General features: G+C 41.4%; 1 protein-coding gene across 4 annotated transcripts in view; it reads right to left on the bottom strand.

Moving 5' to 3' along the window:
- LOC129727561 (GTPase-activating protein) overlaps positions 1-15,910 on the bottom strand; it is a 41,788-nt gene that overhangs the window by 4,716 nt on the left and 21,162 nt on the right. For all 4 annotated transcript variants that reach the window (XM_055685496.1, XM_055685498.1, XM_055685497.1 and 1 more), the window contains exons 3-5: positions 10,870-12,779; positions 9,571-9,815; positions 8,532-8,730 (exon numbers count right to left, since the gene is read on the bottom strand). In XM_055685496.1, the coding sequence (XP_055541471.1) occupies positions 8,532-8,730; positions 9,571-9,815; positions 10,870-12,779 (2,354 nt within the window). The remainder of the gene's footprint in view (positions 1-8,531; positions 8,731-9,570; positions 9,816-10,869; positions 12,780-15,910) is intronic.

The following is a 15,910-nucleotide window of genomic DNA, read 5'->3' as shown; positions in this document are numbered from 1 at the left end:
CGTTAACTTGTATAAAATGGCTAGTGTCACATGTTATATGATGTACATGGCATGTCACATGTAACATGTGACGTGTAACATTACAATATGTTACATATTACATGATATTTGACATGTTACATTGTTCGTGTTACATAACGCGTAACATGTTACAAATCACATGTAACATGTTACAGGACAAGTGACAAGTTACATATCACATGTAATGTGTTACATGTCACATGTTACATGGTGATGTTACCTCGATTGATGTACATAGACCACTCTGTTCCGAAATTTCAACGTGGTATCAATCAGCTTTAAAGTTCGATTTTTCGAAATTTTTCTAGTCTTCTAGTCTGTTTCGCAACGGCTCAGTTGTTACTCGTTAATCTCAATCATGAATTTGACCTGTAAAATAGTACTCTAACAAATCAGAATAGCCGGTTGATCGCAACAAACTTTTCGTTAAAGCTTCGCAATCTTAAACAAAAATGCCCAGGTTACAAACAAACAAGTTAGTATAAGACTTTGCTGTAAGATATCCTCATCAATTATTACAAAAAATAATCTTTAAATGTTCAAAAATATGCAAAAATCGAAAAACATATCCCCAGATTCAAACACCGCAAAAGTATTTATAAAGTATAACCGTTCCGATAATTATAAATACACTTACGATCAACCGTCATTTCAAATAACGTGCAGTATTCAACCAACCGTTGGCTGCGTCCTGTTGTTTACATCCAAAAGAAACAGATGCTGTCATTTTTTCTAACATTTAGTGCAAAATTTTGAAAATGCGTGGCCTTTCTCCCGAGCAAAGAAAGCGAATTGTGCACAAATGGGGCACCGTGAGTGGCCTTTCTATAAGAAAATTAGCCAGAGAAGAAGGTATAAGTGTCGGAGCAGTTTAAACCGCATTGCGGAAGTATTGTGGAGAGTGCACATTTACTGATGCCCCAAGACGGGGTAGAAAACCCGGGCCTGTTGATCCCACAATGGACAAAAAGGTTAAGGAATACTACAAGCGGAATCCTTCAGTATCAGTACGAGATGTGGCGAGAAAGCTTGGAACCTCGGCGAGTAACGTTATGCGTGCCAAGGGAAGAATGGGTCTGCAGACCCGTCGGAAGCAGAAGCAGCCAAAACGAAATCCAAAACAAGCTGAATCTGTGAAACCGAGAGCTCGGAAGCTTTATGACAAACTTCTGACCAAAAAAATGGGGTGTGTTATCATGGATGACGAAACCTACATAAAACTGGACTATAAGACTCTGCCAGGACCGCAATTTTATACATCACCGAAGGGAAAGGATGTCCCTGGACCAGTGAAAGACATTTACACCGAAAAATTCGGCAGAAAGGTAATGGTTTGGCAGGCCATTTGTGAATGTGGGAAAATATCTCGTCCATTCATTACGAATGACACAATGAATGGTAAAATTTACGTGAAAGAGTGTTTGCAGAAAAGGTTGTTACCTAGGTTAAGCAGCATAACAATCCTCCAATCTTTTGGCCCGATCTTGCCTCCTGCCATTACTCTAAGGATGCACTAGGGTGGTATAAAACAAATAATGTCACATGTGTCCCAAAGGAGATGAATCCTCCAAACTGCCCTGAAATTCGCCCTATTGAAACTTTTTGGGCTTTGACCAAGGCAAAGCTGAGGAAATATGTCAAACCAGCGTCAATGTTGGAAAATTTAAAAAAGATTGGCTTAAAGTGGTAAAAATGGTAGGAGAACACACTGTGCAAAAGCTTATGAGTAGTGTTAAGAGAAAAGTTAGAGAACTCGTGTATCCTACGAAAAATAATCCCAACTTGAATTGAAACTGGAAAGAAAACACTTATTATCTATATTTCAGAATAAAATGACCCGAAAATCCTGTATTTTTCGTTTTATTCAAGAAAGAAGATGTATTTATAATTTTCGGAACAATCTATTAATATTTCTATCTAAAGGACACAGAAACATGTTAAATATAGGAATACGATAGTGTAGCCATTTTATTTATTTTTTTCAGAAAGAATACATTTTTTTATCTGAACTATATCGAAAGTCGGTATTTGCAGTCAAAACGAATAATTTGCTAAAAAATAGGACAAATATTTGTGCCTTCAGAAAATGCGAAATCATGCTTCCTCCATGTTGCAATTAGTATCAAAATCTTCTAAATGACATTAATGGTTAAAATTTTAAAAAGAATTGAAAACACAATGATTAATTATTGTTTTTTGTTAAAACAGTAAATTTTTCGTCAATGTAGGGTATCAGCTCTATCATCGTCAGGTTTTACCTATCATCGTCCGGGGTGTTATTGAAGTCATAGAGAATTATTATTTTGCAGAGAGGTACTCTGCATTATGAAGAACCATCATGCAAGGAAATAACGATCTTGGACATCATTTACCCCCCTGACGATAATAGAGCCCCTATATTATTTTCAAGTCGAAAAACCATCGTTTACAATTTCTTCATAGACAACATTCAAGCAGAGATCGATACAGTTTTTTTACTAAGCCATATACGCCATTTTCAAAAATCATCCTTCTTGAGGTGGTCTTAATACCTGTGGGAAAGTCATGTGTCCTCTAGTTGAAAACATATATACAGTAGACTGGGACACGGTTATATGGGAAAAAAGCGATGGTGTTATTTTTTAGCTCCCATGCACTTTTCGTGTTATTTATGGATCCTATAACAACTGTGTAACTTTTCAGATCGATCGGTGAAACGCCCGATTTGCGCCCGATTTTTAAAGTTTTCATACGATTTTATTTGGGAAAATTCACTTTTTCAAACTTATTCTCTGTAAATTCCCAGTTGAGTCCTAAAATTATATCGATACATGATATTTGTAGGAAATTTTCCTGAGAAAAACTTTTCTGAAGACCGTAAGGCGCTACGATGCTTGTAGAAACAGCTATTCACCCCAAACTGATTGAATGTCTGATTGAATGTGATTGAATGAAACTGGTTGTGGTCCATGTCGATTCAGTAAGAGTGGTGAGTGTTGTCTGGTCCTTGATTTCACTGTCTTACTAAAGGTGAGTTAAACAATGGTAGGTTGCCCGATCATGGAGAAATGAGAAACAAAAAATTTGAAACCGCAATGGTTTGATTGATTGGTATGGTGTCTTTGGTAAAATTGTAAATATAATAATATTGGGACATTTTTTTAAAGAATTGCTCGAGTGTGAAATAAAAATTGAAATCAAATGCTGTGCAATTCCACAAAAAAACGAGCAATGTTTTAAAATTTTACGCAGATACTCCTATGGACTATGTTATTTTGTGCAATTGTTTTTTCTAGAGTTACGGTTTATTTAATCAGAGTGACGTCTTCGGCAATTTTGAAGATAATAATTTTGTCTTTCTGAAAAATACATTAGGACCACTCTGATCAAAAATCAAATGAGCTTTTTGAAATTTCGCTTTTTAAATATTTTTGGCGACACTGGCAAGTGTCTTGCCGAAAAATTAAAATATTTTATGAGGGCTATTTTAAACGAAAAGAAGAATAACTAGAAGCCACTTGTCACGTCCGGTCCTAGAATCAAAGCAACCCGTTTTAGCAAGACGCATGACTGCTGTGAAAAGCTGAAAATCGGTATCGAGCGTTTTTTTTTCATAAATTTTTGAAGTAAACTGATTGTTTTTTGGTGGTATTTATGTTTTTCAGATCCTGCTAAGTATTTATCATGTAAACAAGATGCATGTAAGGTTTTAACACTCGAATTCTAGTTGCAGTCAACGAAAACTGGTATCTGCGAATGGTATCTGCAAAATATCCAAAGCAGGCAGCTGCCAACGTAAAATCCCAAAGTACTTGGGACTATCCAGAACCTTCGTGTTTATTGCTCTCCACGATGGCAAAAAATTCGAAACAACTGTAAAAAATGATCTCTTCAAAGCTTTGAAAAAGATCCGGGACGAACTAAACTTTTCCGTAAGTTCACGGACAGTTCAGCGGCGACTGGTAGAGCAGGGGCTAGGCGGTAAAAGCCCCCAGAACATCGCGATGCTAACGCCGAAGCATATGAAGACGCAACTGAAGTTCGCGAAAGACCACTTCGATTGGATTGGTCCGAAGAAGGAAAAGCAGTGGCGAAATAAACTGTGTGCCAAAATTAGCCGAGTTCGATCAGTGTGTGAGGGTGCTTCTCCTGGTACGGGACTGGCCCTTTATACTAGGTGGATGAGATCACGGATTAGTACCTCCACGCCCAAATCCTCAGGGATGTTATGCTGCCACAGGCCGAGTGGGAGATACCCCTGGAATGGTAGTTCATGCAGGATAACGATGCTGGAAAAAGTGGTTCCAGGATAACAAAGTCGATGTCATGGAGTGGCCAGCGCAGTCACCGGATCTGAACCCTATAGAGAACCTTTGGAAGATCTTGAAAAGGTCCACGGAAAAGTCTAAGAATACGCAGCAACTGTGGGATAGAATCCAAGCTTGTTGGTCCGGTCACCACGCGCCAGAAGCTGGTGGAATCCATGTCGAACCGGGTGCGTGAAGTGATGCGTAGCAAAGGTGATAGTAATATCACTTCAATCGAGGAACTTGAAATTTTCTCTTGAACGTTGAACGAAGTGATCCTTAACGCTTATATAGTAGTTGGCCGCTCAAAGTTTCGTCCTCCAACAGAGATGTGCTGTGGTGGAATACGAAACTGGAGTGGTTAAGAAAAACATCTCGGAAAATCTATACCTATAAAATGCAATCCAGTCTGTCTGTCTGTCTGATCCATATAGACTCGGAAACTACCGAACCGATCGACGTGAAAATTTGTATGTAGGGGTTTTAGGGGCCGGGAAAGGTTCTTATGATGGATTGAGACCCCTCCCTCTTCTGGAAGGGAGGGGTCCCATACAAATGAAACAGAAATTTCTGCACATCTCAAAAACTAACCAAGTAAATAGAACCAAATTTGGTAGCTGCATGTTTTTAGGGGTAACAAATATATCCTAAATGGTTTGACACCTCTCCCTCTTCTACAAGGGAGGGGTCCCATACAAATGAAACACGAATTTTGCACAACTCGAGAACCAATCAACCAAATACAACCGAATTTGGTATGTGAATGTTCTCAGAGGTAACAAATATGTCCATCATGGTTCGACTCCCCTCCCTCTGTTGTGAGGGAGGGGTTCCAAACAAATGAAACACAAATTTCTGCTTATCTCGAGAACTAACCAACTAAATGGAACCAAATTTAGCAGGTGAATGTTTTTAGGGATAACAAATATATCCGTAATGGTTAGACATCCCTCCCTCTTCTATAAGGGAGGGGTCCCATACAAATAAATCTCAAATTTCGCACAGCTCGAGTACCAATCAAGCAAATATAACCAAATTTGGCAAGTAAATGTTTTTAGGTGTAACAAACTTGTCCATAAAGTTTCGACACTCTTCCTTTTTCTGGCATATCTCCAAATGCCATTTTGATATCCAAGATGGCGACTTCCGGTTTCCGAAAACCAGCGGCAAATGACCAGATACCACCCAATATGGGTATTTCCGGAACCAGAATGATGCAAGGAGCTAAACATTGACATCAGACACCATTATGAATTGTAAGATGGCAACTTCTGGTTTCTAAAAAAACGGCCAAAAATGGCCGATTTCCATACAATATGAGTATCTTCGGAACCAGAATGATACACAGGAGCTAGAATCGACCACAGACACCATTTTGAATTCTAAGATAGTGACATCCAGTTTTTGAAAAACAGCCGAAAATGACCAATATTTCAAGCAGAGATTTACGCTTTAATCGATTCTTCAATGATTGCTTGAAGAGAAATCAGAAACATGCGAATGTTTGCATTTTCTCGGAGAGTTAAGCGGCGTTGAAGGCTTTATGTGCTTCCAAATGCACGTGGAAAATTGTCTGGGAGAGCGTTCTCTCTCTCTCTCAATATGAATTCTGTCAGTTTGTACTGGGTTCCATGGCACTGCGGTATTGAAGGCAATGAAAAAGCAGACGAACTGGCCAAACAAGGTTCCACCTCTCAATTTATGGGTCCAGAACCCTTTTACGGCATTCCGAACTGCAAAATAAACATCGAACTTAAACACTGGGAGGAACAACGGGTAACAGCCAACCGGGTGGCTGTCAGAGGATGTCACCAGTCAAAAAAGGGTAATAACGACAAAAGCAAAAATTACAAAAAAGCTATTAGAGCTCAATAAGTGGGCGCTCTGTATCTACACAGGACAAATAACCGGGTACTGTCCGAGTAAGCATTGGTCGAGTTCAGGATGATACATGTCGCTTTTGTAACATGGATCGCGAAACTTCGGAACATCTGCTATGCAGCTGTGGTGCATTGTATAATACATAAAAAGAATCCAATTTCTCAACGAGGGTTGCTTACAACCTAGTAACATTTTGTCTTCTGATCTTCGGAAGTAATTGGCTTTATTAAGCACATTATACCTGACTGGAAGCGTGTCGAGGCAACCGGAGTGACTGGGGGGACTGGGTTATCCTATATAGCACGTATAGTAAGGGGGATATACTACGAAATATAAATAATGGACGCAGTATTCCAATCCCACAAAAGAAAATCTGTTGAAAATGAATTTGAAGTCCAACTATTCACCTAAGCTCCTAACTTCAAGCTAAGACATGAGTTGTAGCATAATTGTGTTATAATAACGTCCAGAAAATAGCCATATTACTCAGTCGAGATTCGTGATTCAAGCTATTTAACCAAAAAATCACCGAACAAAAATTGTTAACAGTTTCCAGCACACAAGGTAATACGATACGATCATTAACAATATTGCGATTATCATGCTTTTTAAAGGCTGTTAAGTCCAAGTCACAAACAACTTGCTTTGTTGTAGAGAAAGCCTACAGCTAACTTTTTTGCTGGAGACAACAAATGGACTTTCGTCATGACCAGCAGATAGCAATGTTGTTAATTTTGAAATATCCTGTTGTTTCTCGTTATCTTTACAAAACACAGCTGTAATAACAGCGGTAATAAATTTGACATGCTTTAATTCAATTTTTAATCTCATCATCAGATCTCCAATCTATTAGTCTATTTTAAAATTTATTTGATATCAGACACGCCAATAAAAATCAGTTATAAAACAATAAACTGCAAACCCATAAATGTGAAAACGTTGTTTTTGTCCACCAGCATCATGATGCTAGAGATAGCAGTACATATCACTGAATGGTTCATTCATAAGAAGACGTATTAATGGTTCACGCTTGGCCGACCTTCTCCGTTGACGCGACATGCCGGACCGCTATTATTGCAAGCAATTGTCCACACCTTCCCATTACGAAGATCAGGTGAATCACATTTCTCTACCTGAAAACCACAAAATCCGCTGTCAATCACAATCATCCAAAGACACGCACGGACGCCACTTTATTCGACCAATTATACATCCTGTCAAGCCTACGTGCTTCTGCTCACGGTTTGCGGTCGGTTGCACCTACAACAGCAGTTGAGGATGTGCAGAAAGGAAGAATTAGCACAAGGTTATTGACCGGGAATCTTCAGTGTGTCTGTCCCTGGCACTATCGAAACTGGGTTGGTGCAGCAGATGTGGGTCATCCAATGCGCAGAAGCTGCATGCGTAGTTTTTGTGCAGGAAGACGCGTGCCCGTTCAATTTGCACTCATAACACTAACACACTGCAATTATACCCAGCCAGATGAACTTTATGGGATGCAGCCTAACTCGGCCCTCGCAGGTTATGCGATCTTGGAGAAATTCGTGGGAGTTGGCGGTACGCTGAACAATGGCAACTAACTTAATAATTGCTGCCCATTGTTGGGATCGGGTGTTTTCACAACATTCGGGGTGCGATATGTTGTCTACAATCAAAGAAAAAATATATATGATTTTATTTTTCACACCAACAGCAAGCCGGCAGGCAGCGAGCATTAGAGATGAAAATTGAACGAGCTTTTCGAAGAGACATGACAAGCGGAGTCGGGTGAAAAATTATCGCCTTGTGATTGTAAAAATTACACCCAGCTTCGCTGGTTTGTTAAATAGAGAGTGCATTCTTTTGTTTGGTTAAAACGGTTCCATTGTGAGGTAGCTTGAAGTTTTCTCAACATACCAGCCCTGTTTCTGGCGAAATCATTGAAAAGTTTTTGCGGAGTTGTAGTACCCCCCGCGAGGGAGTCCCATAGTGATTTCTCTTATCATTAATATTTAACCTGTCGAAAACAATTCAACCCTCGAGCGACACAAATGGCACCTACTTAACATACTGCAATTAATTGTAATTCAGTTAGAGTAGGTACAGTCGTAAAAATTACGCTTCGGATGTGACCTTCTTCGAGCCGAGGTGATATACGAAATCCCCGCGCAGTAAACAATTGCCTCGCCGGCAAAAAGCACGTCTTGCATTAACCACACAGAAACCAGGTCATCATTGATGCCCAACATCCGTCCATTGTTTAAGGAAAACAACGCCTTCCTGTTTTACACCCCCACACCACTGGCATTGTTCAATCGGGGTGGTCAAATTCTATGCACGGGCGGTCTGTGGTATTTAACTTACCTGAAAAATGTTCTGCATCTTGAAGCTCCTCTCGGTGAGCCGCTCGACGGCTAAAATCTCAGACAGCGGTATATCACAGATTGGACTTTTCCCCTTCGCCTTGGCGTAGCTGAGCGATTGGGTCGTAAGCCGAAAGTAGCGCTGCTTGAAGTTTCGCCGCCCGAACCGCTTCCGACCTTGGGCCCGCTTGGTCATCATCCTTCACGAACACGAAGGGAAGAGGAAAAGAGGTGCGAGTTTAGTGTTATTAGCATGGTTCAGTTTATTTATTTATTTTATTTTCATTGTTTTGCTTTCGACAGTCGGCACGCTATAAAATGTAGTTTTATTGTGCATTTGGTATTCTCTCAGGTGAAAAACTATTTTACGATCGATGAACAAAGACAATGAGGAACGTGATTCGGCTTTAGCTGCCGTATATTGTACGGCACAGACAGAGCAGACGCTCTCGACAGCGGCCAGAATTGGTTGTAAATTAAGGAGCGTGAAAGAAAACCAACAGAATGAGTGGATTTATACGCTAAGTAAAAGAACGTAAAAGAGAAACAAAGAGACACTAAAAATACAATAACAGGCAATTGGAGGCGATTGATGGCTACATGGGCAAAACTTACCATTCGCTGCTGGAACAATTGCGATACATCCAGCCCCGTTAGAAGTTGGTTCGATTTTTTTTTTGTTTGGTATTTACAGTACACAGTTAGTGGTTAATAGGGCGAGAAAGAGAGAAAGAGAAAGAACGAGAATCAAGTGTGAGAGTACGAGAGGGGAAAACAGCGCTAGCGATGCAAAACTGGGTGGAAATTTGATTCTGCAGAATCGGGGTCATGAGAAACAAATTTAAATTTACACTTCGATCGGCTGTTCGACATCAAACATCAGAAGAGTTGGTTAGTTTAGTTTTTTTTAGGTGATGCAGGAGGACACAACTAGCTGGGTTGGACCATGAACTCTGGTGACCTATTTCAGCTGTACTTAGACACTAGAGACTGACTGACTGACTAACTCGGAAATGGGCTAGCAGTAGAAAAAGGCTTACCCTTCCTTCAGCACTACCGGCTCCAAGACTGTCGATTCACAGTCGGTAATGTTGGCGCCGACCGTCGATATCACCTCCAGGAAGTGTTTGATGGCCTCCACGTGCTTTTCGGTGCAGAACTTCTTGTACAGCTGGCCGGTGTATTGCTCCTTGCAGGGCTGCTGGGCGGACCGGGAGCTGACCAGGTTCCCAAGCGACTGGATCGTCTTGGAGATAAGCGTCAAAGTACGGGTGGTTTGTTCGTCCTGTAATGATGGAGGATAAGCAGCGTGAGATTAGTATATTTCGGTATTTAAACTATTTAGTACAATGGTTTTATAAACTACAAGACCCCAATAAGGAATAACTCCGTCTAGCATAATCTACATCAATTATCTATAAAAAAAATGAACAAACACCACGAGTGTTATGCGATTCAACTCGAGTGTTTAAATAATTGAACTAAGAAACACGGTCACATTTGACGAAAAAAATGAACCAATATTCATCAAGACTCCGATTCACACATGCGTTATTTCATCGCCCAAAATCAATGAAATAAAGTTCGAACTGCTTACGCAATAACCAAATTTCGATCTCCTTCTCTTCTTAAACTTGAATAAATGGGGTTCGAAAACAAACTTTCGAAAAATCCCTTCTATCTGCTAGACACCCTTTGAATAGTAACGGGGATGGTGGCAAGACTTAGAAAGACCTTCCGTTTTAGATACTTTAATTTTTGAAAAATAAATGTTCACCTATCAATTATTTTTGAATAAGTTTCATTACCAAAACTATATTCTATTTCATTTAGGTATTTCAGAATTGATTTGAAAAAAAAAAAATGCTCATTGGCAAATATTTTCGTACGTGAAAGAACACTGTGTATCATGGATATAAAACACTCGCCTAGCTCTCTTGGTAACTCCGGTCCCTATCTGCGTACGCCTTGTCTGTTTCGTAATCAAAAATAGTAACAAAAAAGTATCGTCCCAAAAGAATGAAAGAAACACCTGATAACGCTTGTTGTTGAGTACCGATGATGGTGCAAATCGCAAAGGTGTGCGCCATTAGATTTGTCAATGAAAAGAAAAAGCTGCCCCATTCTTGAGTGGTAAATTTTTTCTCCTTATCACCGGTAGATAGGGGACGAGCTATTTTTAGCCCCACTGTCCGAACCCAAATTAAAATCGACTAATCATTTCCGCAAAAATAAAGTCACAGACAGAATTCCCCACCGTCGTTTTATCGGTAAAGATTAACGTACTAAATCTTGAGTGCGTCAGGAGCAGACGGTGACGCTAACAATGGTTTACTCACCACTGGTTCGGTTGTCAAATCGAACAGCTTTGGTCCGAGGATGGCCGGTGCGAAGAACCGCAGAAAGATGAAACCGGACACGACCGAGTAGCGTACCTCCTTGTTCTGCGGGAAGTACTTGGCCGCACACTCGCGCAGATCGTGGAAAATCTGGCACAGGACAGCCGGACACTTGACCGCACTGTTGGTGATCGCTTCGAATACCTTCTCTACGTAGTCTTGCAAATTGAGTAAGTTGCTATCGATCATGCTTTTGTCCTTGACCCGGGCCGGATCGATTTCGCACGGTTTCTTGTCGGCGAAGATTTCCTCCACGATTGGCCGCAGAGTGTTGTGCAGATAATGCAGTCCGGACAGTCGCATCGCTTCGTCCATCATCTTCGAGACCAGCGTGTTACCACGGAAGATTGTTGTTGGATCCGTCAGCTTCGAGATTTCGTGATCCGCCAGGGACTTAATCATCGGAGCTATCTGACCGGTGTGGGTAAACAGTCGGACCAGCGGCTGTGCGACCTCGGTTTTGTTCTGGATGATTTCGCCGAGAATGTAAACTGCGCTGGCCGTGACGGGTTTTTGATCGATGGATTGGATGAGGATATTCAACAGCTGATCGTAAGTTGCTAGCGGGAACACATGGTCGGCGGTATAGTTTAGCTTGAGGCGCAGCGATCCAAGCGAGTTATCACAAGAGAGCCTAGTTCCGGGAGGAGTTGCACAAGTTCGTGACGGCCGCGAATGACTTGTCCGTGGTTGCAGATAGTACCAAGCGCTGTTCTGTACTGCATTCAGCTGCTGTTTACCACGCACCGGAAGTTTAATTTCACCGAGAAACACATCGTCGCCCATACCGGGGCTATCATGCCAGAATGTAATGACCACTTCACACAAATCCGCTCCCCCAAGCGGGACCACCGTGTAGGTGTTGTTGCTATCACTTTTAGAGTCACTGCCACACGCATCCACACACAGATCGAAGCTCACCGTTTCACCAAACTCCGGGTTTACCGTCTTCTTTCTCACCTTAGTACGTTTCGTAATTTTCTTCTTATTCGAATAGTGAGCAGTTAGTATTGCGAATGGATCACAGAGACCATTTTTGCGTGCTAAATCCATGCACTCAGTCAATTTGATCGAGATGCGCGAACTCCGGCTTGAGCTGCCCGAGGTGTCGAGAATCTGGCGGAATGGCTGTACATTGTTACCAAAGTCGCTGCTGCCACCGAAGATTGTCCTCAGCGTACCTGTTCCTCCTCCTCCTCCTCCTACTATACTACCGCTACCGATACTTCCCGAAACGCTGTTTTTGGATGGAAAACTTAACTTTAGATTTGTACTATTCGCAGAATTGTTCACCAAATGATGCTGGTGGTGTACATGATGGTGGGAGGAGGTGGAGTTTTCTTTCGTATCACTACTGCCGTTGCTGCTGATCACACTGCCAAACGAGGAGTTGCTATTGTTTGTCGACTGACTCATGTGGAACCGGCCAAAATCGTCAAACTCGTGCGTCTGCTTCAGATTACCGACACCATCGTCGACGGTAATCTCCAGATGGGCCATACCCTGCACCTCGGAGTCCTCGTCGACGGGCCTCAGCGGGAACCAGTGGTCCTTGTGATTGTACTGGTGCAGATCTTCCCGCTTGATCGCAATCTTGCCGTACGGTTTGTCCTGCTTCAGGTGCCGATCCCGGTCCCACACGTACACAGACAGGTAACGGAAACTGCGCGGTATCTCAAACTGATACTCCTCGCCAAAGAACGGACTGAGCGTTCGTTCGATCGTCGGCGTTCGACAGATTTCCTCCTGGTCCAGTGCGACCGTGCAGTACACATCGCGGTTTTCCTTCGAGCCCGATGAGGAGGCGCCGCAGTTGTTGCCATTGCGACCGAGGAGGTTTTTCGCTTCACCTGGAACGAATGAAAAACGAAAAAGTTGGGTTAGTTTCGAAGTTTGCTGTCGAGTCCACAAAATGAATAAAAAAAACACATAGTAGCGTGCCTTCTGAACTGCCTTGTGCAGAGCGCAGGAACATGCTAATTCGACTTGTTTCAAACAATTCATCCGTTTTTGAAGCATAACCATCTCATTAGCGAGTGGCCCTCGTGAATCGCTCGCCAATAATAGAATTGGCATACATTTAAAGCTTAACTGTAATTACAACAAATACAACAGCTACCAACGCCCCTGAATAGCATCTAAAGCGAAAACGGGTAAATTAGCAACACGCAAGGCGGTGATGCTATCATTACATCTGTTGTTCGCCTTTAATACATTTGTCTCGCCCGTCGCGTCGCCCAAATCACCGCCCCTGGTGGACACAGCATAAAGCACCGGAAGTTGCACCCCGCCTGCCTCGGGTAGGATTTCTACTCCATCAATGAGCTCCATTGTACCGGGACAGTCGACATCCGTTCCCTGTAGCTTTGGCTAGCGCGCCTGTCGTCCTTTCGCCCTCTTGCACAACCGGACAGTCCAAAAAGTAGATTAAACACGAGAGATAACGCGTGTACAAATGATACCAACACCGATTCCATGGCCGTGATAAGCAAACCCAGTGGGAAGCGGGTGAGTTTACTTAGACCGGCTGAAGAGAGGCGGAGGAAACCCGGTGCGATACGGGGTGATAATTGTGGCTAGTAATTATCAAGTCTATATTTGGTTGCTCCAAACTCGCGAGCAGCGGCGCACACCGCCGCCGCCGCCGACGACGACGACAAGGTGGTGGATGGCGTGGTGGGAAGGCATCCTGTCTTCGAGTAGCGATTGCAGCGGAGTGCGCGGGTAATTCCATTCATTAATTTACTCAGTTTCATTCAGACACTATCTCGATGCGCGCTCGAGTAGTAAGAAGTGGAAGTAAAATAAATAACGACCGGAAATGATTTACTTGTTGATACCGAAAGATTGCCGCGTGGCGCTTCTGTTGCTGCAGCGATGAAGAATTATAACCTTGAGATATAGGGTAACGGGGGTATTTTGGCCCACATGCATATTTTGGCCCACCCGGTAACATTTTACGTATTTTATCTGATAAATTCAATGAATATTAGAAAACTATGCATGCAACATTGAATAACACACCTAACAATCATACTACACTATAATTCTTGGCGAAAAACTGGCTCTAGGTAGTGTTATTTTGAAATTAGCTCATACATATTCAAAGTCATGGCTGAGTCAACCCAAAGTCAAGAGGAAGTGGTAATATACAAGTCAACGTCCGGAAGCTATTGTTATAAATATGTATGCTTTTGAAACAATTCGTTGTTGTAGTAACATCAATAAAATGTCATAGAAACAGTTTGTATACTCTAACATGTTGGAAAAAGTTGAAAAAGTGGTTAAACGCATGGCCGAAATATGTTTGCCTCTTTCTGAAGCAAACATATTTTGGCCATGGCAAGTTTTGACATCTCTTTGATTACCGTTCGGCCGTTGCACGTGAACAAAGAAGCAGCTTGTGACAATTTACAGGTAATTACTTCTTAATTTATCACATTCAACGATATGAAATCAGATGAGAATGCCTGTCAAACCGCTATAAGCCAAATCATTTCATTTTTAGATACCTAAAATTTACAAAAATTCACAGCAGAAGGATGTCCTCCTCAAACTCACTATTTTTGCTCTAAAAATACCGATGATGATCTTAAATATAACTAGTCCGAACTATTTCCATACAAGTCTGTAGATATAAAGGTGGGCCAAAGTAGAAATTTGGTGGACCGAAATATGTTTTTAGTACTTCGTAGAGATTTTGATATTTCTAGGATATTTTTCAATATATTGCATTGTTGAACGGTGTATATTAAAATAGACACTTAGCTTTTAACAATGGTATAATAGAGTAGGTATTTATGTTGAAAAATTGTATTTGTTTTTAATGAACTGTGCGAACACTTCCCAAAGCTGGCCAAAATACCCCTGTTACCCTATAACCCTGAGTGCTTTGCAATTGCCACCGCTGTCCAATTGTGTGCGGTTGGTTCCGGATGGCAATGAAAAAAATCGTTCCATCTACATGTGTTTGTTTGAATGCATTTAGTTGGAAAAAATGGGTCAAATATTTACGTAAGCAGATTTTTTCACGGTTAAATTTTTTGGAATCACTATTTTATTTTAATTTTCCTATTATAATCAAATCAAATGTACCTATTATTTAATAGACCTTAAAGAGATTTCCTAAAAAAATATTGTGTCATGAATGAGCGTTTATTATCATCACCTTTTCATGATATGTTTTAAGGTGCCTACGGTTAATTAAAGCAAATTCAAACGCTTCCAAATATCTAATTTAACGACAAAGAACTTTCGTTACCAAAGCGAATAGAAAAACATAGAAATGCGAACGGAAACACTTCTAATAGCAAACTGAAAAAGCAGATTGTCACAAACTAATCAAAAAAGTTTTACCGTCAGGACATCAAATTGAGCTAGTTAACCTGTAGGGACTATGGTATTCTGACGATTTGGTGCATGGCGTGCTCGCACGCGATTAGTTTTTTGTAGAGCTGAAATGTCACGTCTCTTATCAGTCTAGAAGCAAACTAATTATTTTTGCCAATCGCGTGACTGGAAAACTACACTAATATTATTTCGATTACTCAAACATTTAATGTTATGCCACAATAAAACTGACAGACTTGCAACGTTGGTTCATTACCGAACATTCTCGGTAGGCATTCAACCGCGAGCAATCGTCCTCACGGTCAAACAGGAAACGCCAATGCAGTAATGGTAATAACACTCAATCCAGCTAACTTGAGCTCGATTCTCGCGTTCGATCAAACATCACCGCCTTCGTGTGGTCGCTTGAAAATGTCATTATTGTAAGTACTGATATTATTTTTATTTAAAATTATTATTATATTGAATCATTCTGCCTCCAACGTCGTCGTCGTCGTCAGTTGTCACTAGCGTCTCCACCACCATCACCACTATCCCGTCCTTATTGCTGCAGGTCTCGTGTGGAAACGACTCAACTAACTGCCTGTACACTATAATGTGTAATGTGTTATGAATGAATGAATGCATGAAT

The sequence above is a fragment of the Wyeomyia smithii genome, chromosome 3 (assembly GCF_029784165.1).
Source record: "Wyeomyia smithii strain HCP4-BCI-WySm-NY-G18 chromosome 3, ASM2978416v1, whole genome shotgun sequence".
Classification (NCBI taxonomy): Eukaryota; Metazoa; Arthropoda; class Insecta; order Diptera; family Culicidae; genus Wyeomyia; species Wyeomyia smithii.
This window is presented reverse-complemented; position numbering and strand designations above follow the sequence as displayed.